Below are 24633 nucleotides of genomic sequence, written 5' to 3' on the forward strand. Positions count from 1 at the left end.
AGACATCCGGAACCGTCACAAATAAGCATTATGATTAATCATTCTCGAAATATGATTCACGCTGAGTACGTCACTTCCCTGAGAGCTTCATGAATGGCAAATAGGTTTACAATTGTTACCGATTTCATACACATCCGTGATGAATTAATAAAATACATCATTTAAAACATTTAAATGACAACAGAAATATAAAAAAGAAATAAACAAACAACAGCTGATGTCGTTTTCCAGCTATCAAAAGCGACATCTAACAGCAAACACACAGACTAGTTTTCGCGAGCAAATGTCAAAATTCCGCACGGAAGAAGGAAAAATATTTCGCGACCTCATTTCGCAAGAGGTGCATACTAAGCTTTACCCAATAATCAGGGGTGGCATTGCGCATCTCGAAACGAAAGGTTTATTGTAGGCAAGCTTGTATGAAAAAGTCGATTCGAAATGGTTCCATAATGTCGGCCCAGGTCCGGTCTAGCTGATGTTGGGTACGAAATACTTGCTAAACAGCGTCCCCCTGAATAATATGTGCCCTAGCCACATTGGGTGATGGAATCAAAATAAAATTGGCAACTCAAGCAACATGTAAACACCAATGAACACTCGGGATGAATCTATCGTCAACTGACATTTCGATAAGTTTTGATTCGAACCAAGGGGCCCCTGACCCTATTGCCAATTGACATTTCGACAAGTTTTGATTCGAGCGCATTTAGTCGTCCACAGCATGTAAACAGTATACTATATTTAGTGAACTGTCAATAAAAGTGCGGTTACTGTGTCAGTAAAGAATCTACTATAGGTTTGGGCGATTTTGGTGCATATTATCGCTGCGCTTATTATTCATTTCCTGCTAATTCCCAAAATTGAAACGCTTTTTGTACCAATTTATTTTATTGAAATCGACATGAGTGATTTAGTGGATATAGGATTTTTAGAACCGTGTGCTGATTGGCTCCTGACAAATAAGTTTTTTCGAAGCAAAGTGGGTGGTAAACCTGCATGGCTGGAGTTGAAACATTTGCCTTCGCCAAAGGATATTCTTTGTGAAGAATGTGGTGATCCTTGCGTATTTTTGTGTCAAGTAAGAAACGTTCATAAATTTACCTACATATAATTAAACGCTTTACCTTTTAGATATATGCTCCCTTGGATGGAAAAGAAAATTGCTTCCACAGAATGCTGTTTATTTTTGTCTGTCTGAAATCGTCCTGCTATAAACCAAACCAGTGCAAGTAAATAATTTTCAAATCAATGCATTGCATGTTGCTCACAATTTTGATACCAACAGAAACATCAAAGTATATCGTTCCCAACTCGCCAGGAAGAATGATTACTTTAGTTTCGATCCACCAAGTGAAGATGTACCCTCCGATCCTGTTCCTTCCCCAGTTCCACTCTGTGTTGTGTGTGGGTGTCGTGGGCCGCAGCTGTGTTCTAAATGCAAGACTACTAGCTATTGTGGAGTGGTTCACCAGCGCATCGATTGGAAGCATGGTCATAAAGCCACATGTGGACAGGTAGCGAACACCAGTTCCATATCTAGCATATTGTTTCCACAGTACGAGATTGTTACGGAACCGGAAGAGGTGGTACGCGCCCATCGTTAGAAAATTAATATTTTAGTTTAATATACTACTATTTACAGGAACCAACCAAAAAGTTATCTGAGGAGGACAACGAGAAGGACCAGATGAATGAGTACCGGAAATTGGTGAATGAAGGAAAGGCTGGTGATCTGGAAGATCTTACCGAAAGCGAACTGGATAGTTATGCGGAACAAAGTGAAGACAAATACTTCTTAAAATTCAGAAAAAGAATCGCAAACGATCCAGATCAGGTTAGTTTTTCGTATTCCAAGCAGATACATCGACCTAACGCATTTTTTTTCTAGATTTTGCGGTACGAACGAGGAGGGAATCCACTGTGGCTATCGCCTGTTGTGCCTAAAAATATCACTTCATGTGATTACTGTGGCGGTGCAAGAGTTTTCGAATGTCAAGTAAGTATTATGTTTAATACGTACTATTATCGATTTACGCTATTTTACACCTTACTATATCCCTGGGCGGTTATTGTTTGCACAATTATTGCTCGTTTCACTTGGTTGCTCAGGAACGCAATTTTTTCTCCGTTTGTGAAGCAAGTGTCAATTCGGTGATAGCCTATTCTGGCTCTAAGTTATCGGCAGATTCTGATAAGACGAAGTCAAAATGCAAGTTCTATAACTAATTAGGGAGCACGTCGTTTGGCATAAGTTCATTTGGCATAATGTTCATTTGGCATAACAGCAGGTGACACATGATTTCGTTTGGCATAATGTTCATTTGGCATAATGGTCATTTGGCATAATAGTCATTTGGCATAATTTAAAATATACATTAAAATATGTTATACTAAACGTTGACGCCTAATGTGGCTACGCCACATCGCTTTAAGTATGGTGTTGGTAGCCCTAAGTTTGAATAGCCCGGGCAAACGAGTGGATCATAGGTTTGCTTGGGAGGTGTCGCCGTAACAGAAAATTCAATGCATTTTTCAAATTATGCCAAACGACAATTATGCCAAATGACGTTTATGCCAAATAATCATTACGCCAAATGAATAAGTATGTGTCACCTACTGTTACGCCAAATGAACGATATGCCAAACGATGTGCTCCCAACTAATTATGTTATTTCACGCACAAATGCGTATTTACACAATTTTATGTTTCGTGGAGAAAAATTGGCTTTCATCCAAGTTTTCCCTCATAGGGAGAAAATAGCATATTGCCAGACCAAAAACATGTGTGAACTTTCAAAACGACCACCACTACGCAACTCTTTGTCACACAAAGTTGTGCTCCAGCTACTTAGCTACTTTACAAATGTATATTCAGTAGCTTTTGGTTGTTAGCTTCCATTAACCTTCCGGCTGTCGCGCTAGTGCACGCTGCTCTGAAAATCTAGCGAAATCGCCTTAGAGAAGCTGCGGCTGCTCGTTCAATGAGTTATTTGCGCAACTTCCGGAGGGTTAAAATGGTAGTAGCGGTTTGTTATATGTGATTCACTGCCGTGATCCGTATAAAAGTCCCATTTGCTATGGGTTTCCTATGCAGGTGGGACTGTTATGCGTATCACGGCAGTACAGTCGACGAATGTTGTCAATATTAATCAGTAATGTAAGCTAATAATTAGACTATTAGAAAATTGTTTTGTAACTCAATGAAAATAAACTCCGAAAGTTTCATGTCAAATATTAACGCGTTTGGTTACTTATAGTTTACTTACATAAACAATCCGCGTACTGTGTAGGTTTCTTCATGTAAAACAATTATATAAAAGTGTAAATTTATTCAAATGTCAACTGTTTTTGAAGTCAATAAAAATCACAAAATAGAACACATGGCATATTCGTTTTTGACAGTGCACTTCACCGGTGTAGTCGGTGCTACACTCATTCAAACTTGGGTGTAATCAGTCTATCTCTTTCTTTGCACTACACCGGTGTAGCACCAAGAAAAAACGAAAACGCCATTAGCAGTCTGCTATCTTGTTGATCTTTATACATACAACTATATTCCTGATTTTTCTTGGAAGCAAAAGTACATAATACCTTTTTTAACTGATTTCATTGTCGGTATTCATGTTGAGAGGCAGGAACTTTAAATTGAACGATGCTTTAAACGTCCTGTAGGTAAGCCAGAAGTAACAATATCTGTTCATATTTGGCATAAGGTTGACGGAGCTAGCTTCCATTAGATTAAAAATCTCTTTCCCGATTTAATGTTGTGAGCTTCCGATTTACCCTATCTTATCATTCCATCAGATAATGCCACAGCTTCTAAACAGTCTTAAAAATGATAGCATTGATTGGGGCACGCTGGCTATTTATACGTGTGAACAAAGCTGCGACCCGCCAGGCCAAGGTTATGCAAGGGAATACATTTTCAAACAGGATGTACTCGAAACTGATTCTCATCACTCAGCGAACGATCAATAAAGATGGAAGAAGTCATGCGTAACTTTTTATTTATATTTATTTACTGAATAAAACAAATGCGATTGCTCATATCCTGCTCAATAAGGATAAAAGCTATATAATAAATGCATACTCTGGAAGACGTGTAATTTTGAAAGAAATCCTTGCGCCTGAGCTAACTATCGACCTAGACCTTATCGTTGTTTTTGATAAAATCGTACACCACGGAGAAGTCTTTGTTGGCCAGCCCTTTAGCCATCAGCGTGCGGTAGATCTGATGAGTCAAAGCTCCCAGCGGAATCGGGGTGTTTGAAGATGTTGCCACGGCTGACGCAATTCCCAGATCCTTAGTAATCAAACCGGTTGCGAAACCGCCAGCGTACTCCTTGGCAGCCGGAGCTGTGGGAATCAATCCGGGCACTGGGTTATTGACTTCTGATGCCCAACAGCGTCCGGTGGATGCGTTGATTATATCAGCAAATACCTTAGCGTCCAATCCAAGTCTGTCGACGAAATAAAATAAATAAAAAACTGCGATACTCGTATATGGTTAAACCTCACCTTATGGCCAGATTCATGCATTCAGCCAGTCCGCACATCGAGATACCGAGCATCATGTTGTTGCAAACCTTGGCAGCTTGTCCCATTCCGTAGCTACCGCAATGAGTTATTTTCTTGCCCATACCCTCTAACAAACCCTTGACCCGATCATACTCCTCCGTCGTTCCACCGACCATGAAGGTCAATGTTGCATTCTGGGCTCCAGGCACACCACCGGATACGGGTGCATCGACAAAGGTACCGCCAGCTGCTTTGATTTTCTTCTGAACAGCCTTTGCCACATTGGGATCGATAGTGCTTGAATCGACAAACATGGTGCTAGTGTTGATTCCTCCGGCCAAGATGGTGTCGTAGGTGTCCGCTACAATATCATTCGTTGGCAGCATTGTGATGACGAAATCTGAAACCTTGGCCAAATCCGACACATTGTCGTAGGTAACAGCGCCCTTGGTTTTCATGGCGTCCTTTGCGTTTGCCGAAACATCAAACACGTGTAGCTTGTGTCCCTGTAAATAGGATTTTATTTCAGTGATTGTTACCAGCTCAACTGTCAGGAATTATAATTACAAAATATGAATCAATTTGTTTCCAAACTGATTTTTACAACTATATCATCTTGGTGCATTTATTTATTATTCTAATGGAATGAAAATGTATTTGGTATAACTATGAATGCAAGGTGTCACTTAGAGCATACACTGCACTTGGTACGGGACCAAGTTTCCCCTGACCGCCTTCGTCAAATCCATCAATGGGCCATTCATGTACCACGTGGGCCAAAAAACCTTCGTTTCGACCCCCCGCGAAAATTACCTAAGACACTTTTTTGTATTTATCACAATTCCACAAAATTTAATGTAAACTTTGAACTTCAATTGGCTCAAGTAAAATTAACATTATTTAAAATTCTAAAATAGTTTTTGAAAGCGATATAGAAGATTGAATCAATTGTTTTTGGTTGCAAGCTGGGTGTTGATTTTCAATGATTTTGTGGCATGCACATGATATGCTGTTAGGGCTCTTTAAGGGTTACACAGTTTTGGGATGATTTGAAGGAAAACATCAAACGCTTATGCCAATGATGCCAATTTGGTTTACGACCTCGTTGAGAAAAAAAATGTAAGTATGAGTCCACGTGAACTATTTCTATTCCACCCCCCCCCCCCCCCCCCTCTCTCCATCGACAAGCGTGGACTTTTTCGTAAAAACGAGTCGTGAATACTGATCTTTCTCTAAGGTGCCAGTGCTGCACTCCTTTCCTAAACTAACTAGTGCTACTTACAGGTTTCATTTCAATGGTAGTAAGTGTCTCATTCCATGTTGTAAACCTACCCTGGTGGGTAGGTCTCAAAGTACGTTCGAAACTCGGCACCTTAGCCGGCGGAAGTAGGCTCAGTTGAATGCTCCTGATTAGCGCCGATCCGGCTCTGAACGCTATTACTGAACTATTACTACCCCATGAAGCATCGCATCAACCCTCGTGTGCGACCTGTAACTGCTTGCAAGAGTAATCATGGATCATATAGAGGCGACTACTTATTACGGGCGTTTGATAGTGGCTTGAAGATGGAGCCCAAAAAGCACAAAAATCAACGCCGGTTGTCATAGAAGGAGATTTCAACGCTTGCACCGTGAAGTGGGTAGCAGGCTGACCAACGCAAGAGGTTACAGCCTGTTTGAAGCCTTGACAAAGCTGAATGCAAGGCTGTGCAACGAAGGTTCCCTTAGCACATTCCGTGAAGACTGCCGGGAATCCATCATCGACGTAACATTCTGAGGTGCGTCTCTGATGGATAACATGAAATGGCGAATTAGAGAATAACACACATAGCAACCACCAGGCGATCCACTACACCATTGGACGGCGGAGAATGAGGACTGTCGAGCGGAAGTGGAAAATGAAGGTCTTCGACAAGGACCTTTTTGTGGTAGCATTTTGTGCTGACAGCCTCGCTCCAATTCCGAATACCGATGAGTTTGCGGAAACATTAACGAGGGAGTGTAACGTAACAATGCCGAGGAAAATGGAGCCAAGGAACTGCCGGCGTTGGGCTTATTGATGGAGTGAAGGGCCCAGAATCCTTCGTGTTGCCTATCTAAAAACCATAGGATGTGTTCAAAGAGCGAGATCTGAGGAAGTCAGAGAAGAGTGTAAGGTGACATTCTCGGCGGCTATGGCCGCTTTTTGGCAAGAGATAGTGTATAGTAAATCCACCTGCTACAATAAGATGTTCAGAGAAGTAGGCGCTAAACCCTGGGGCAACGCTTACCGTGATGGCTAAGATCAAGAGTCCAACGACGCCAGCTGAAAGGTGCACTGACAAACTATAAATTATCGTGGAGGGTCTTTTCCCGAAACGACTCAACCGCATGGCCGCCTACTCCATATGTCGATGCAGCCGGTGGAAATACTGGTGACAATCGAGTCTGCGATGCTAGCATTTCCGGACATGTTCAGTATAGCTCTACAGAAATGCCTGGACGAAGCCTACTTCCCGGAAAGATGGAACATCCAAAAGTTGGCGTTGCTGCCAAAACCATCGTCGGCCTGTATCGTATCGGCCTGTCTGCTGGATACTCTTGGTAGACTTCTGGAAATCGTCATCCTGAACAGGCTGACAAACTACGCTGAAAGTGAGAGCGGAGAGAACGCAGAGGCAGTTCGAATTTCGGAAAGAGATCTCGACGCAGTCATCGCGAGCGCGGAGAAAGCATTGAATCGAAGGAGAAGGGATAATCGCTACTGCACCGTGGTTACGATCGACGTGAAGAACGCGTTCAACGGCGCCAGCTGGGTGGCTATCGTTGTAGCGATGCACAGAATACAAGTCTCGAACTATTTGTGTAAGGTTCAGGAAAGTCACATCCAGAACCAGTACTGGTCCACGAGACGAACATGGGGCAGAGGTTGATTAGGGTGGGAGTACATCAGGGCTCCATATTCAGCCCGAACGCTTTGTAGTATAATGTACAACGGAGTGTTAACACTGGAACTGCCCAGGGGAGTTGAGATCGTCGGCTTTGCAGATGATGTTGTCCTGACGAAAGCCGATGATGACGGTAGAGACAATTGGAATCGTGGAAACCTGGATGGCTGATGCCAAGTTGCTACTGGATCATCGCAAGGTGGAAGTAGTGCTGGTAAAAAACTGTAAAACATCCGGCGTGACGTGATCTGCGTCGGGGGACACTCAATCCAATCGATGCGTGCTCTGAAGCACCTGGGTGTGATGGTCGACGATCGTTAAAATTACAACAGCCATATCGATTACGTATGTGCGAAGGCAGAGAGGACAACTAACGTATTGACGTCTCCTGGCGGGTGTCTCATCCTCAATACTGAGGTGCAGACTTGGGCTGCTGGGCTGAACTCAAAGCGGAACCGGATAAAATTGACAAGCATGTTTCCCATAATGGATGTTAGTGTCGCGAGCGCGTACAGAATGATATAGTTGAAGGCGGTATCACTTTGGCTGAGAACGTGGATGCTACTAGCGGAGAAATGCTCGAAATGAAAGGAGACTGCTCAGAACGGACACGTTGGCTAAGTGAAAGCAAGAGTGGGACAACGCGGAAAAAGGAAGGTGAACCCACTGACTCATCCCAAATGTGTCGGCTTGGATGCATAGGAAGCGTGGAGAGGTATGTGCAAATCTGGGATGCTGTCAAAAGAGTAATTACGAGTATACCCTTTCGAGCTGCAGAGAAAGTGTTGATGGAACAAACAAAGTAGCGTATGAAGACCGCTTTATGAGGCCTGCACACTAGGGCATTGCAAAAAAAGTTTTTTTTTAATTCTCAAAAGCCCCCCCCCCCCCCCCTCTCATGTTGTGACAAATGTCAAAGTAAGCTCAGATGCCAAATTTCACATCATTTGGACAATTCTAGACTCCCGCCCGCTTCGCTTGAAATTTTTGAAATTGGTGCAATGGGAAAATATAGAGGAAAAATATATTAAATGCTATAACTTTTGAAGTAGCAATGAAATAACCTTAGTATTTGAATGGATTTTTGTTTCTAGAAAAATACGGGAAAGTGGGGAACTGGGTCATTTTGGCCCCAAAATCCTCTATCTTTAAAAAAAATTCTGCTCCGTGATGCAAATCATACATATTTTGCAGTTTTTCTAATGTGATAAAATCTCAGAAATCGAACGGAACCATTTTGATCTTTGTTCGAATACGAGAAGTTGGGGTTAACGGGCCTTTTGTCATTCTTATTAAGTTTTATCACTTTCTCGTGCATATATCTCTATTATTCTTCACTCGATTTTAATAAATTGTACTTTGTTGATCGTGTAAAATCCTTAGGAACAAAACGAAAATATATTCACTACCGGTAAAATTCAGAAACATCAAATTATCTGACATATAGTCTCGATTTCACATTTTTATCATAAAATCGCACATATTAACTTCATTTAACAACAAAATTCTTATTTAATTTACTACTCATAGTGAAAAATACGCTTAGGGATCACATGAGAAAAGTTTTGTTCTTGGAAAAATAGGGGAAGTTGAGATATTAGGACATGTAATGAAAAAAATGTGATTGGTAGAGTTAATGTCAACAAATTTGATGTTTCTGAATTTTACGGCTAACGAATCTATTTTTGTTGTATTCCTAAGAATTTTCCACGTTCAATAAGTTACATTTTATGAAAATTGATTGAAGAATAATAGATATATGCATGAGAAAATGATAAAATTTATTGTGCAGGACAAAAGCCCCTATAACCCCAACTTCTCGTATTCGGACAAAGGTCAAAAAGGTTCCGTTCGATTTCTGAGATTTTTTCACATTAGAAAATCTGCAAAATATATATGGTTTGCACCACGGAGCAGAAAAATTATTAAAAATAGGGGATTTTGGGGCCAAAATGACTTTCCCTTATTTTTCTAGAAACATGATTTTTTCCATTCAAATACTAAGGTTATTTAATTTAAAAAGAGGTATAGATTGTAATTTTCTGATTGCTACTTCAAAAGTTATAGCATTAAATATATTTTTCCTCCATATTTTCCCACGGCACCAATTTTAAAAATTTCAAGCGAAGTGGGCGGGAGCCTAGAATTGTCCAAATGATGTGAAATTTGACATCTGAGCTTACTTTGACATTTGTCACAATATGAGAGGGTCTTCAAGAATTCCAAAAAAAAAATTCGCTATGCTCTATTGCAAACCCTCGCTGAAAGGAGAACGACATCGCATTCAGTCTTTGTGGCCAAAATACTGCTGGGTGCGTAAGTGGTCCTGAGCTACGAGCACAAATGCACCTCTGAGCGCTACCTCGTACTCCTCGCCAAAGAGATATGCTTTTTCGTGAAATGAGACCAACTGACTATGCTGCAAACAGTCCTGTCATCGCAGTAGTTTGGGGGTTCAACGAGTTCTCTGAACTATTTAATTTTAAAGCAATATTTGAGAATTTTTTGTGGCAAAATGAAATTATATACTGCTTTCAAAATGGCATTTTTTCGAACCCATGTTTTTTGTTCTAAAGTCAACAATAGGTCTTGTTCTATTGATCTGATTTCCTTTATTCAAAAAATATTTGGAAGTATATACTTTTTTGTCTGACTTATACCTAAAATTGATATGAAAAATTATTTATTTATATTGTTTAAACGAGATTACAGCAAAAAAGAAACAGATTTCACTTTATTTCTTTAACTCTATAAAATTTATTTTTTTTCATTAAAATTTATTGAATCTAGGTATACACGCTCATTCTAAACTACTCAAAATTTGAGTTCAGGACACTCAATTCGAAAAAAAGATGCAATATGTCAAAAAATGAGTTAATTTCAGTAGAATTAACTCAACTGGTGAGTAACCATTGAACTTTTAAAATTTCGGGTGAAAAAAATTATTCTCAAGTAAAAGTGCGTGGAGTTTGACGTCAATTAAAATCATGATAAAAGATCATTCAGAAAACTAAAAGGTAGGTTTCTCTGAGTTTTGTTTCTATTCAAATCTAACTTTCTTTCTTGTCTTTATAGTTTCTGCCATTACTACAAAGTGCCGATTGGCATGAAAGAGATATCCAAAAACGTGGTCGGATTATATTTCTGGACATCGCTAGTGCCTGGGGGTACAGGTAAATGATAATTGAAGTACCGATGATGTTCTGTAGAATAATCTTAAAAATACTGAATGATTATTTTTCCATTTTCTTTTTGAGTAAAATGTACTCAAATTTGAAATTTGCATCACAAACTCAAAACTGAGTAAACGATACAAACTCATTTTTTGACTACGTGCATTTTTTATGAAATACAGTGGTCGGTCACTCAAATTTGAGTTGTTATGAATGTGTCATATGAAATTTCATCTATTTTAATAAATTATTACCATTTCTCACTTTAGTTAGCTATGAGAGGTCCTGCACTTTAAAAAGTAGTAGGCCGGCGAAATCAGCCATTTTAAAGCTACCATTTTGAATATTTGAAAAAAAAATTCGACTTATCGATAAATAACGAATAAAAGATCAAAAGCAGAAGTTCGTATGTCCTTTCATTTTTACACAAAAAGTTCTTAAATATATGCTTGATTTTCCGCCGAATTCAGGAGAAGGTCCCCTTAAGACATTAAATGTTAGATGAATAAATTTTTACAAAAAAATTGAACATAAATTTGTATAAATGTTCCGACTTATGCGTTAATTCTAATGTTTTCAACAGAAACTGTCTTATCTAGTCAGAAAAACTTCTTATGTGATTACTATAAAATGAGGAAACAGCAAGCTGCACTGTAACATTACTTTGATTGGTCCTCCTAATTGACGAAAGAACATTGTGTTATCAAAGTGAAATACCAGCTTATCCAGTTTGCGTTAGTGAACTTTTGTTGTATTCACATGTCTTTGCAAAGTTCTTTAAATTTCTATACGTGACGTCTTTCTTCAAGGACATTGTAATACAGTGAAGACCCGATTTTATCAGCCGCCGATTTTGTGTACCACCGATTTTATCAGCTTTTTGACCTGATTTTGTCAGCTTCATATGAAAATCGATAGTTGATAGTTTGATGGGCTCTAGCAGACGAACCATATTGAATTCGAGGAAATTCTTTCTTGATCATATTTTTCTTATCTTAGAGATCCGAAATATGAAGAATAAAAATTTCATTTTTTTTAAATTTTGACCCCCTTAAGGAAATTTAACCTAAATAATCCGAAAGGGTTATGAGGATATATCTAGGGACTAAAAAGAATATTTTAAGAGCTTCGCTTTCTTAAAAAGAAAGAAAAATATATGTACCGATTTTATCAATGTCCCTGTTTTATCAGCATAAAACTCACCAAGGGGCTGACAAAAACGGGTCGTCACTGTATACACATTTGCCAGATTATCTAAAAGTCATTGTGTAATCCCCTAGACCCTAGTTTTAAGAAATTTAAAATGTAGAGCAAAGAAATTACTACTTTCAAGCTAACACAAACGTGTCGTATCATATAAACGAACTGAATAAAACAAATCCGAACAACTCTATGCGTGGTAGTGTGAGAAAGCGATTAACTTATTACACTTAAGGTTGCGCGAGTGTAGCGTTATACCGGTGTTATGGGAGAACGATAAAAATGAAAACGCAATTCTTCACAAATCTCTACGGCACGCATAAAAATTTATGTGATTCCCATAGTATGTAGTTATTGTTTCTTCCTAATTCCACTCAAGCATAGTTCAAGGTCGATTGTCTCCTGATATTTATAAATCGGGTGACATGCGGTCAGTAACACACAAAAATCGACTGTGTGGCGGTGAACAAACCACAAACCGGTTCTTGAAGTGATTAAATAGTTATATGACCTGTTGATAATAATGTTCTTCATTAGAAAACAAAATTAAGCCAAAAGCAGCTGTTATAATTCACTCTATCACCCAATAACCAGAATCAGCCCACAAGCTAAATAAAGCGACCGGCAACATGTTCGTTTTACGTAATCAAATATTGCGTTGATAAGCACATACCATATATGAGTATCTGTATATGTGAACAGGCCTTTCGACATGCCCCTCAAAACTGTTGCTGACGCACAGCGGCCGGTCGCCAAAATATGTGATGAAAAGCGAACCAGTCTTCTGTAGAAGTACAAACCAAAATGATTGGATTCCTGAATTGGAAATAAACTTCTGAGAGTAAATGCTCGATCTCGATCAGAAAATGGTGTGGGATCCTTCAGAGATACGTCACAATTCTAGGAGATAGGAGGACAGCACTTTTATTATGTTAAATGGAAGTAGAAAAAATGGATCCATCCACGTAAAAAAGAGCCTTTCTTTTATTAGAAAGTAGGATTTCAGTGCTAAGTGTACTCAATAATATAATATGCAGCGAGTTCAATTGTTGACTGTGAATATTAATTTATATTATATATCTCTAGATTAAATGACCTATAGGATAAGATATTTAAAACAATAATAAATAATTTGGCGGTGCATAATTGAACTGCATCAAAAATAATTGTACGAAATGAAGTTAACACACGATCTTTCCGTATAGTTAATACTGCATTACAACAGTTCCATAATATCACCAGTTATCAGCTGTCTACCCCAGCTGTTGTTTGTGAGTTGCTTGAGGCGAATATTTGCAATTGAGTACATATTCCACTCAAAACCTATTTTACACTGGAAGGGATTTGAACCCATCATTCCCAGTGAAGTATATTAAAAGTTATGTTTATTCAGTATGATAAATTTTTACTAAACACTTCAGGTGCGCTTATATAAAAACTGACATTTTCTTTAATTGCACCCACGAGTGAACCACCTGAGTCCTTATTACATAACACTAACCTTTGCCATCAAATTACTGGCCATTGGTCCGCCCATATTGCCCAGTCCGATGAATCCAACATTCTTGGGTCCACTGCAGAAGGATCTAGACAGCAGTTCGGTGATCAAAGCGGTATGCTTTAGATTGTTGGAGTACGATAGCACACGGAAAGCCATTGCTGCGACTAAAGATTATATCACTTATTCGCCGGAGACTAATACTTTTGAACCGCAACGAATTTGCCAACGACCCTGAACTTGCTGCTCCAAAAATCACACGCTCCCTTCCTCGTCGAACGATATATAGCGACTACTCCATAATACAGTTGCTGTCTATATTCGTAGGCAGACGATCCGTAGCAATGGGCAGGATCCTCGTCAATCGGTTGGTTGTTTGTGGCCGTGCAAAACACACACCATCGAGAAACGGGTAGTGTCTAATGAAATCAGCTCAAAGCAATATGCAGAATATATTTTTTCATTCAATGTACAGTTGAGTATAAGAGAAGTGAACAAAATGCGATATTACGGGTTTTGGTCGGTTCAATGGGATTAAAGTATGATTTACACGTTCGGTCAATCTTTAGATACCGTCTTGGCACATAGTTTGTTACAGTTCAGTATTGAGACCCTCAGAGCTAAGAAAATGATTATCAAAAATTGAAGGGTTTTGTACACGATCATTGTGGTATTAAAATGTAGCCTACGTTCACGAGCAAGCATGACTATCTAGGTATAAATTTTAACCAATTGAAGCTAAATATCTACAATTAAAATTCAGGAACATAGTTTCCTTTTTGATGTCACTAGGCCTTGTACATTTAAGTGCAGCCTGGAAGAGTAAATCCAAAATTGCAATTAGAGTTGGCATATTAGTATGATTTAATTAGAATAGCTTGCCTAAATTCTAAATTGCAGCATGTGGCAAAACAAATAAAATTCGGCGCGTGATTGAATATTATTAAAAAATATAAGCAGTGCTCCTAATAGCCAGCTATCCGAAGTTCAAGTAGCTTATTTTGCTAATCGTATTAATACAACAAATGATAAATTTCGCAAATTCTCGGCAGCCGGCTGCCCGAAGCAATTATTACATGATAACGCTATTGGCACACTTACTAACAACTCTCCCCTTCCCGTGATACATGTGGAGATTCAGAGGATTCCTCGGTCTCTAGTAGCAACATGTATCGGACTAACATTCCTTCCTTTCCCAGAAGATCTGCATTCGGACGTGGCCGGCGTCGGTATTGATCAGCATGCAGGGATCAATATAGATTTACAATGTGGCTCAACATGTTATTCCCAAGCATGTTATTCCAATGAACATTTTGCGACCTAATTTGGTTCTGGTCAATAACGGAGTAGCAATTACTAATTGCAGCATGTCGCAAAACAAATGTAGGGGAACTGTGGTTAAAACCCACACCTTAAGCTTAACACTTTTCTGGAATACCACAAAGCCAATAAAATTATAAATTCTATGCAGAATTCTTCTTTACAATTTTTTAACAAAGTTTAATTATGTCAGCGCTTCAAAAAAAAAAACTGTTTTAATCCACCTAGCGGTGCAATTGTGCCTTTCTCATTTCTCTAAACTATGGCACGGAGGCTTTTTATGTTCAACATACTTGTGGAAATGTCCATTACATTTTTAGTACACTTTGCACTTATACACAATGGCATGCCAGCCACGAACTTGATGAGCTACGTGTCGACGGTGAAACACTTGAAACAAAAAAATATCATACTCCATTAGCCTAATCAGCATTAGGTCAATGTTATCTGCTTGCTAACTCATTTTGTCATGCGGGGGTGGGTATGCGAGGAGGACGAAAGTCCCATGAACGAACGACTCCCCAGCTTAAATTGGTATGCTTTGTGATATAGTGGCGGTTTAAAGATGATGGGGTTGAAAGGGAGGGGTATGAGGGCTGGATGGGGTGATGGTCTGAGGGCTGATTTAAGGAGATTTTTAAAGGAGGGGAGTGAACAGTAGAGGGGGGATGTAACCCCTCTCCGTAAACCATCAACTACGCCCCTGTTAAAATCCAGAAACCTTATGCGAGTCGAAATAAAAATTTGGCCGGGATTAGGTTGACGTTTTTCAGAGTGATTGCATAACCTTTCTATATGAGAAAGGCAAAAATGTGCCAAAATCCAAAAAAGTGAATCGTCGTCAAATTTTTTTTCGAGTTTGCATCAAATCTCGACGTTTCATGCACGTTGAACACATTTAGCATCAAAAATAAAAAATCTATTTTTAATTTTTCCTATAGTTTATATGAGAAATTTCTGTGTGGCCGCACTCTGAAACCCGTAATTCCGGAACCAGAATTCCGATCGATCCAAAATTCAATAGCAGCCGATGGGAAGGTTGCACCTTTCATTTGAGACTAAGTTTGTCGGTCCAGCCATCTCTGAGAAAAATGAGTAACAATATTTGACACATACGCACATACATACATACATACATACATACATACATACATACATACATACATACATACATACACACATACATACACACAGATATTTTGCGATCTCGATCTCGATTCTGCGAACTGAGTCGAATGTTATATGAGACTCGGCCCTCCGGGCCTCGGTTAGAAAATCGGTTTTTGGAGCAATTGCGTAACCTTTCTATATGAGAAAGGCAAAAGAATAGTATTTAATTAGCTTAATCAGCATGAGTTCAATGTTATCTTCATGTGATTATATTTTGAAATGTTGGTGGAATGGGTTTAAAAGTGGAGGGAATGGGGGGTTAGTAGAGTGGGAGTGGAGGATGCGTCAGAAATCCTTCATCTTATTTTGGTATACGGGGTGGATGAAGGAAATGCGTGCGTGAGGGTGGTCCAAGGGGACGGTAGTGATGAAGGAGGGAGATGTAAGGGAAAGGCGGGGGGGGGGGGGGCGGAGGGGCTCTGATGCAATACTCAGCTGCATATTTTGCCTTCCATTTGAGACTTGGTTTGAGAAAATCGGTTCAGTCATCACCGAAGAACCGATGTGACTTTATTTGTGGAATATGCCCGGAATTCCGGACTTCCGGAATCGTCGATAGTGGACAATATATTCAAAGAATGTTTGATTGGCAATCAGTGATCTAGATCTGCGATTAGAAGTAATTTGGTGACCATTTCAATAGTTTTTAGCCTCTGAGGTATTACGATTGTACCGATTTATATGGGAAATTCCAGTGTATCCTTACTAACACCCCTGTAACTCCGGAAGCAAGAGTCAGAACAGAATGAAATTCAGCAGCAATCAATGGTATTACTGTATCTTTCATTTGAAATCAAGTTTGTAAAAATCGGTAGAGAATTCGTTGGAAAATGAGTGTGATATAAGCTTAGGAACTTGGCGGGTTCCCCGGGGGCGTCATGAATTGTCATAGGTGGCCAATGTGGTCAAAGCTGCTTTGATTGATCATTAGTGATCCAGACCCGCAAACTAGAGTAATGTTACATCAATTTTAATATGGTTTACATCATTTGAACATCATGGTGGTACCAGTTTATATGGGAATTTGCTGTGTAACCGCACTCTTCAACCCGTAACTCCGGAACCGGAAGTCGGATCAACTAAAAATTCAATAGCAGCTTATGGGAGCGTTATACCTTTCATATGAAACTAAGTTTGCGAAAATCGGTTCAGCCATCTCTGAGAAAATTGTGTGAGTTTAAATGACACACACACACATACACACACACATACATACACACACATACATTTGCCGATCTCGACGAACTGAATCGAATGGTGTATGACACTCGGCCCTCCGGGCCTCCGTTAAAAAGTCGATTTTTACAGTGATTGCATAGCATTTCTTTATATGAGAAATGCAAAAATAATTTCATTAAAAATTATTGGTTGCAAAACTTGGAAAACTCAGTGACTTCTTCTAGGCACTGCGGGTAAAGCTGACACCCCATAGGGATAAGATCGACGCCCCCTATAATTTATATTCTCTCCACTTTTTTATTAAAAATGTGATATATGCGTGAGTAATAAAGTGTGAGTATGCGAGGTGCAAATATGTGCTTGTTGTAGCTTCATTTATTTATTTAATTATTTCGTCAAGCATATGTAGACTACATAGAATGGTTTTACAATATTTACTTATATACTATACATTATTTCCACGGTTTAGTTCAGATTTGATTTGTTTTCTAGACATGGAAAGGTCAATTATTACACAATTTTCATTATAATGACGCATCATTCTATTGATGGGGCTATTTTTAGCATAGTTTGTCCTAAAAGATTGTTCTTGGAATAAATTACGAGTTCTTAGTTGTCGGCTAGGTACATAAAATTTTATTTGCGAAATGCGGATTGTACACGTTGAGAAATAATGTCGTTGATAAAGTAAAGCATGGCAAATTCGCGGCGTTCTTTGAGTGTTTGTATATTAATGAGCATGCAACGTGCTTTATACGATGGAAGAGGAAATGTCGTCCAGTTTAGTTTACGAAGCGCGTACAAAATAAATTGTTTTTGGACTGATTCGATGCGTTCTTCGTACAGGACAGTGTATGGGTTCCATACTATGCTGCAATATTCCAAAATTGGCCTGACATATGTATTGTATAATGATTTTATTGTGTATAGGTCTTCAAAATTGTAGGTGAAACGTTTAATAAAGCCCAGCATACTATTTGCTTTATTTATTATTGTATTATAATGTTCAACAAATGTGAGCTTGGAGTCTAAGATTACGCCTAAATCTCGTACAATTTTGCATTTTTCTACAAGTTGGTTGCCTAAGTGTATGTCTATGGGAACATTTGAATTTTTTCTGCTGAAGGTTATTGAGTTGCATTTCTTTACATTAAGTTGGAGTAGACTTTTGCTACACCACGTGTGGAATATATTTATTTCGTTTTGGAATATTTCAGTGTCTTTGACATTTCTTATTTCCATGAAAAGTTTCATGTCATCTGCATATATAAGCACTTAAAGATGTTTGAGTATAAAGGTAATGTCATTAACGTACAAAATAAAAAGAAGAGGGCCTAAGTGGGAACCCTGGGGTACGCCAGAGGTGACAGAAATTGGTTCCGAGAGTGTATTCTGAAAGCGAACTGTTTGTTGACGTTTCGTTAAATATGATTCGAGCCATTTCAATAGTTTATTTTCTATGCCATATTTTTGCAGTTTGAAGAGTAATAAAGGTATGTCAATACGGTCGAATGCTTTACTAAAGTCTGTGTAGAGTGTTTCCACATGGTTGCCATTGTCCATTGCATTTACAGTAAATGTTACAAATTCTAAAAGGTTTGATGTTGTTGAGCGGCCTTTATAAAAGCCATGCTGCTTGCTTGTTATTTGATTTTTGATTTGCTGTAATATTTTGTCATTTACTAGTTTTTCGAATAATTTTGGAATGCATGATATAATGGCAATCCCACGATGGTTTCGGATGTCCGATTTAGCGCCTGATTTAAAAATTGGCACTAAAAGGATGATTTCCATATTTCTGGGAATGTTCCATTTTTCAGTGACATGTTGAAAATATGTAGTAGTGGTAGAGTGAATTCTTCTGCTAGATTTTTTAAAAATATTGGTGCTATTCCGTCCGGTCCAGGTCCTTTTGATGCGTCCAAGTTTTTTAGTGCAGTGGTAATTTCGTGTTCAGATAGTTCGTGGACGGCAATGTCATTTGAAAATTCAGGTATAAATGAAAAGTAGTCGCGGTCGCGGTCTGTTTCGGAATATGAAGTATAGACTTCTTGAAAGAATTTTCCAAATAAATTGCAAATTTCAGTATTATTTCCTACATGTCCGTCAAAATGCATTTGGGATGGAAAGTTGCTACTTTTCAATTTCGTTTTCACGTAATTGAAGAAATTCTTTGGATAGGTCTTGATTTCAGTCTCGATTTTACGATTATATTCTTCATGTGCAGTGTTAATGGCTATGTCGAGTTGGGAGCAAATATCCAGATAGTTTTGCCGATTTGTAATGCTATGTTCTTTCTTGTAAATTTTATGTGCCTTTTGCTTTCTATTTTTTAAATTTTTCAGATGTTGGTTGAACCATACAGGCTGCTGGCTGCCATGAGTTCTTCTTCTTCTTTTTACTGGTACTGTTCCAGAGATTAAATTCGTTACAATTAAATAGAATTTAGTCACTGCTTCGTTGACATTTCCTTCTATACTCAATACAGTTTGCCAATTTATTCTACATAGTCTACGTTTGACTTCTTCGAAGTCAGTTTTATGGTATTCCGGCACTTCCTCATACTCCAAGTCGTTCGGGGAAAAGTTTTGATGAATAAAAATTGAATATTCGATTGCTGTGTGAAATACTTCATTTTTCCATAATGGAGTTAAAGATGCATTAACACAAAAGTCTTCAGTGCAGTTCGTGAATACGAGGTCTAAATATGAATTTTGTTTATTTTTTACATGGTTGATTTGGTTCAGGCCAAATTCAGATATTTTGTCAAAGAAGTATTGAAGTGTTTCATTTTCGCCTACGACAGGGAGTAAGATAGATTCGTTTTCAATGTCTACGATGAAGTTGGTGTTACGTTGATTAAAGTCGCCATAAATATGCAGTTTTACTTCAGGTTCCATGTTTGACATGATAGATTCTACAGTTTGAAAAAATAGTTCAAATGATTTTTTTGTGAGCATTTTCAGGTGGAAAGTACACAGAGGAGAATATGCGCACTTCTCCTGATATTACAGCTTTTGCCCATATATGTTCAAATTCAATTCGGTACTCAAATTTAGAGTATTTTTGAATAAGCGTGTACGAAGCTGGGCAGCAAGCAAAACTACTTAAAATTTGAGTACCGATTACCGTCAGATTTTTTATATTTTGATCGCAACAATCTTTCTTGTTCTTTATGAGATCGCTTGTGCTGTACCCAGAAGCACGACAAGTCAATTGAGAAACTATATTTTCTTCTTCTTTCCAGACCACTTAAAAATTGAAAAAATCGGTTGAACAATGACAGTGTAGCTAATTTTTTATTTCCTAAAGTCCCGAAAAAGACATAAATCAAAATTTTGAGGGTTTCTAACATTTTTCAAATATTGTTTTGTGTTGCATTTGATTATATCTACAACCTATACTAGGTCACTTGAAAAGTTCAAAATTACTGTAGCACCGTGTAATTGCAACGAAGAAAACAGTTGTTTTATCAATGATCGTTAAAATCAATAAAATATACGTTTGAAATAAAGGTAGATATGATATGATTAGAGCATAACATCAAGCTACAACTAACATTTTGTTGGAATGAAACTAAAATGCTGTGGATTTTTAACAAAGGGATCAGCTCGACACTTCTAATCAAAATTCAAAAAGGAAAATTTATTTAATTAAGCGTCATAAATGTTTGCAAAGCAATCATATTTATGTTGGAAACAAGCATTCTGCAAATTTGAAATTATAAACGTTTTGTTGTTTAAAAATAATTACATTTTCCTGCGTGTAGAGTAAAATCACATTAATCAATGTAAACGCCTGGTATCTATGCAACTGAGAGGCTCAGTTTAAGTATTGAAAGCTATACTTGTTGGCGTTTACTGCTACACCCAAAACAACCCGATCGCGATAAAGTTGCTAATATGTTCACTGAAAAAACTAAACACGTCAACATCATGTGGAAAATTATTGGATTAATTCAATCTTCAAACATGAAATGCACACGGTTTCCATTTCAATAGCTCATCGAGTGTGGGAAATATGATTTTCAAATGGAATTCACAAGAACATATTGTGAAAAGCACATTAATATCTTAAGAAATACCAGTGACTAAAATTTCCAAATGAGTTTCACGTGAATATCATTTCGTTTTACTTTTAGATTTAATTGGCAGAAGAATCGGTGAAATCAATTGATTTCCATATAGAAATGCACTACATGTTGTTCACGCGAAGGTCATGTGGAAAGTTCATACTTTACGACTCAATAGTATACGTCCATCAACATTTAATGGAAAAATATGCCATATTCACGTGGAAGTTGTTTGAATATAATTTGAAACACCACATGAAATGCGTTTTAATGGATTTACATGTTAAATTCAAAGGGGAATAATTTGTTTTGCTTTTTAACATGAAAACACACATGAAGGTGATGTTTAATTTCATTTGGTTATATCGTGTGGATTATTTTCAGTGTTGTATTGTTTGTCTTGAATGGATTATTCATTCCCAAAGATAGTGCAATATCAGGTATTTAATACTGCAATATTGAGTGTACGTGTGGTATTTCGTTCCCGTGTAATAACCTTTCATAAGTAGAACTAGTCTGATCATATAAATAACAGTTTTAAATTTTATTTTCTCATGCTCTTTGCCGACTTAGAGGAATAGGTTTTATACATGTCGTGCCAGGATACACATGTTCTGCATCTACCGTTGTGCCTGGTTAAGAACACATGCAAAGGCAAATGTTTCACAAGGTTCAACTCTATCAAGCCTGTTTGGATAGACTCAAATCGAAATATGGAACAGTTTCTCAACCACTTTTGTTCAACGTTGCTATATAATGTATCTCATTATGGCTTGTTTTTGTGACAATTTCTGGTTCTTTCTACGATAAAATGTTTGGATTCATTTTACAATGTTTAAAGAAGAGAATTGCTTATCAAATGTAGGTTTAAGTCGGCCGTATTGTACACTTACGTGTGTTACCGGTTGAAAGAGTTCATTTGCTATGGGTTGGACTAATTACCTTTATTCAATTTACATTTCTTATCTTATCTTTTACGAAGCAGCATCCCAATTCAAAACACTCTCTTCAATTGAGTCATGTGAGTTTTCAGATGGCAATTTTGAAGCGAGTTCGTATTATTTAAATGAGTCGTTTTCACGAATAAATGAATAGTATTATAATGTGTACTTTACCGCTGAATCTCTTCAATGATTTTTTTTCATTTTCATTCAATGTATGTAGAACCGATAATTGAAAATGATGACTCAATCATTAGATAAAATTTATCTTTCTAACAACTTAATCCGAATACATTTATTTGCCATGTCAGTAGATACCTTATTAGCACTAATACTAGCATTAAAGCTATATTTGTTTTTATGAGTTTCACGTTTACTAAATTGCATTCAGCCAATCGTTACAGTCTAATTAGCATGTCACACATCTTCAAAATATTTGCGCTTGAGCTCGACAGTTTTCCTTTCTATTATGAAATGTAAATCTGATGTATACGACAAAGCTTATGATCTTGAACTATTGAATGTGATGAATCCTAGTGCCATCTGGACACAGCAATAAAGTGGCTTCCAGTATAAAAATGATGGTCTAACGTAATATGCGCTATGTTTGCTCCAAATTCAAACTTCAACATCTCATTTTTACGTATTAAGATTCCGGCGGTCAATTCCATGGCGTCAGCAGTGTAGATAGTTCGTATGATTTTATGTGCCTATCCTCATCGCTGGGCCCCTTAAATCCCGGGGTCCCAGTGTTCCCATGCGTAAAGACGATACTGTTTCCTCTCCTATAAGGAAAGATAGCTTTTATTGTAGCGACAGCGAACTATTTTATTCGTTATGGACTAACAAGAGATGAAATTTAGCGAATCTCAAGACTTTTACGTAATTTTTTTGAAATGACAGCGAATTTTTTAAACATTTCAATTCAAATAATATAGGTTCACAATTTGCCCATGAATCTTTTCCGTTTTCATTTTTGTAACTTGATTACTTATAGGTTATTATTTACGTGGCTTTAATTTTTTTATTCAATTCGTTTATTTGATAAGGCACGTTTGCGTTAGCTTAAAGGTGCCAATTTTGTTTTGCTTTACATTTTAAATTATTTAAAACTAGGGGATTACGTATTGATTTTTTAAATGAAAGGTGGTAATTTAATTTTCGTAAGATTAGGTGGTTCATTTAGATTTTATGGCAATATGGTTTGACATTTTAAGCAGGGAGATTGTTGCAGCAAATAATTTTTAACTAAGGGGGACAATTTTACAACTATCTTAAAAGTAGGAATAGCTAGAGGGCGTGATTGAATTTTGTAAAGATTCGGGTAGATTAATTAGAGTTAGTTTTATGTGGTAGAAGATTATGTAATATAATAGTTAAAACTAGAAGAGACAGAAAGAACTAAATGTTTCGGGAAGATATTAGGGGTTTTATACTTATGGGTATAAGAGTCAGGGGAGGGAGGGTGGACAAAGATGACAGAGGGGAGAAAATTATAAACTTTCAGTTTCAGGCATCGGTGGATAAACGTCATAGGTTACAGACTCGGGTAGCCTTCATCAGGAAGAATTATGTACTAGGATGCCGGGTGGTCCTCTTCAAGACAGCAGAGGTTTCGATTTCGTAGTACGGCTCAGATGTGGATCGGCAACACTTCGAGTTGCGCGTGTGATATTCGTGCAGTAGGTCCCGTGTTTGTTGGCTCATTCGACAGAGATGTTTTGTGTCGCCTTGGAGTCGCATCAAACCTTCGTGGGTGTATGGTACAAGTGGAAGAGAGCGCTTCTGAGAATGATAAGAAATAAGAAGCGGCAGTTAAATTTGTGTATTCATGGTTTTTACGAAGGTGTATATGAGGGACATATAAAGGAGATCGCGTCTTGCCAGCACATCTCGAACCGGGACGTTGGTTGGTCTTCCTCGAGCCCGCAGGGTATCCATTAGCTGAGACCTGGCGGAACTGTACTCGGTGCACGCCCAGACAATGTGCTCGATGCCGTGATAGCCGTCGCCACATGCGCAGATACCACTATCCACGAGCCCGATATGACGGAGATGTGCATCCAGCGTGTAATAGTTTGCCATGAGTCGGGACATCACACGAATGAAGTCACGACCCACATCCATGCCCTTGAACAAAGGTTTCGTCGATACCTTGGGGACTATCGAATGTAGCCACCTTCCTATCTCCCCATTGCTCCACGAGTTCTGCCAATTTTTGAGGGTTCTCTGATGACTAATACTGAAAAATTCACTAAAGCAATTTGGTCTTTCATAAACGTCGTGTTCTAGAGCACCCACCTTAGCTAAGGAGTCCGCCTTCTCATTGCCCGGAATGGAGCAATGAGAAGGGAGCCACACCAAGGTAATCTGGAAAGATTTGTCAGATAAAGCACTCAGTAGCTCTCGTATTTTCCCTAAAAAATACGAGGAGTGCTTTTCATGTTTCATCGAGCGAATAGCGTCAATGGAACTGAGGCTATCCGAAACGATGAAGTAATGGTCTGCGGGTAATGTGTCAATGACCCCAAGGGTATACTGAATAGCAGCTAGTTCTGCGGCGTAAACTGAAGCAGGGTCACTGAGTTTGTAGGAGGCGGTGAACTTTTGATTGAAAATACCGAAGCCAGTGGAC

The 24633-nt window shown here is 38.2% G+C and overlaps 3 protein-coding genes across 4 annotated transcripts in view; 1 reads left to right on the plus strand and 2 right to left on the minus strand.

The window, feature by feature from the left end:
• Positions 1-730: 730 nt before the first annotated feature.
• LOC131690125 (programmed cell death protein 2) lies at positions 731-4087 on the plus strand. Of its 2 annotated transcripts, none has more exons than XM_058975665.1 (6): positions 731-1078; positions 1132-1229; positions 1286-1583; positions 1643-1834; positions 1889-1996; positions 3805-4087. In XM_058975665.1, the coding sequence occupies exons 1-6, from the start codon at positions 902-904 to the stop codon at positions 3976-3978; spliced, it is 1047 nt and encodes a 348-aa protein (XP_058831648.1). In that variant the 5' UTR covers positions 731-901; the 3' UTR covers positions 3979-4087. The 2 variants fall into 2 exon arrangements, with proteins under 2 accessions (XP_058831648.1, XP_058831647.1); XM_058975664.1 differs by having other exon boundaries at positions 732-1078; positions 1286-1586.
• LOC131690126 (probable 3-hydroxyisobutyrate dehydrogenase, mitochondrial) lies at positions 3998-13641 on the minus strand. The gene is made up of 3 exons (XM_058975666.1): positions 13320-13641; positions 4519-5024; positions 3998-4460 (listed from the first exon to the last, which is right to left on the minus strand). Exons 1-3 carry the CDS (start codon positions 13473-13475, stop codon positions 4145-4147), a joined length of 978 nt encoding a protein of 325 aa, XP_058831649.1. The 5' UTR covers positions 13476-13641; the 3' UTR covers positions 3998-4144.
• A 7112-nt stretch (positions 13642-20753) lies between these two features.
• LOC131687848 (uncharacterized) overlaps positions 20754-24633 on the minus strand; it is a 67721-nt gene continuing 63841 nt past the window's right edge. Inside the window, exon 8 of the mRNA XM_058971937.1 lies at positions 20754-22783. Coding sequence (XP_058827920.1) covers positions 22701-22783 — 83 coding nt within the window. The 3' untranslated portion in view covers positions 20754-22700. The remainder of the gene's footprint in view (positions 22784-24633) is intronic.

This window comes from Topomyia yanbarensis, chromosome 3, assembly GCF_030247195.1.
Source record: "Topomyia yanbarensis strain Yona2022 chromosome 3, ASM3024719v1, whole genome shotgun sequence".
Lineage (NCBI taxonomy): Eukaryota > Metazoa > Arthropoda > Insecta > Diptera > Culicidae > Topomyia > Topomyia yanbarensis.

Bases quoted from the DNA above. Each gene is read 5' to 3' on its own strand.
- LOC131690125 (XM_058975664.1), top strand. From the start codon at position 902: ATGAGTGATTTAGTGGATATAGGATTTTTAGAACCGTGTGCTGATTGG. The intron at 1,079-1,131 runs GTAAGAAACGTT...TTTACCTTTTAG, and splicing joins CTTGCGTATTTTTGTGTCAA to ATATATGCTCCCTTGGATGG. The intron at 1,587-1,642 runs GTACGCGCCCAT...TACTATTTACAG, and splicing joins TTACGGAACCGGAAGAGGTG to GAACCAACCAAAAAGTTATC.
- LOC131690126 (XM_058975666.1), bottom strand. From the start codon at position 13,475: ATGGCTTTCCGTGTGCTATCGTACTCCAACAATCTAAAGCATACCGCT. The intron at 5,025-13,319 runs GTTAGTGTTATG...TCCTATTTACAG, and splicing joins CCAGTAATTTGATGGCAAAG to GGACACAAGCTACACGTGTT. The intron at 4,461-4,518 runs GTGAGGTTTAAC...TTTCGTCGACAG, and splicing joins TGCATGAATCTGGCCATAAG to ACTTGGATTGGACGCTAAGG.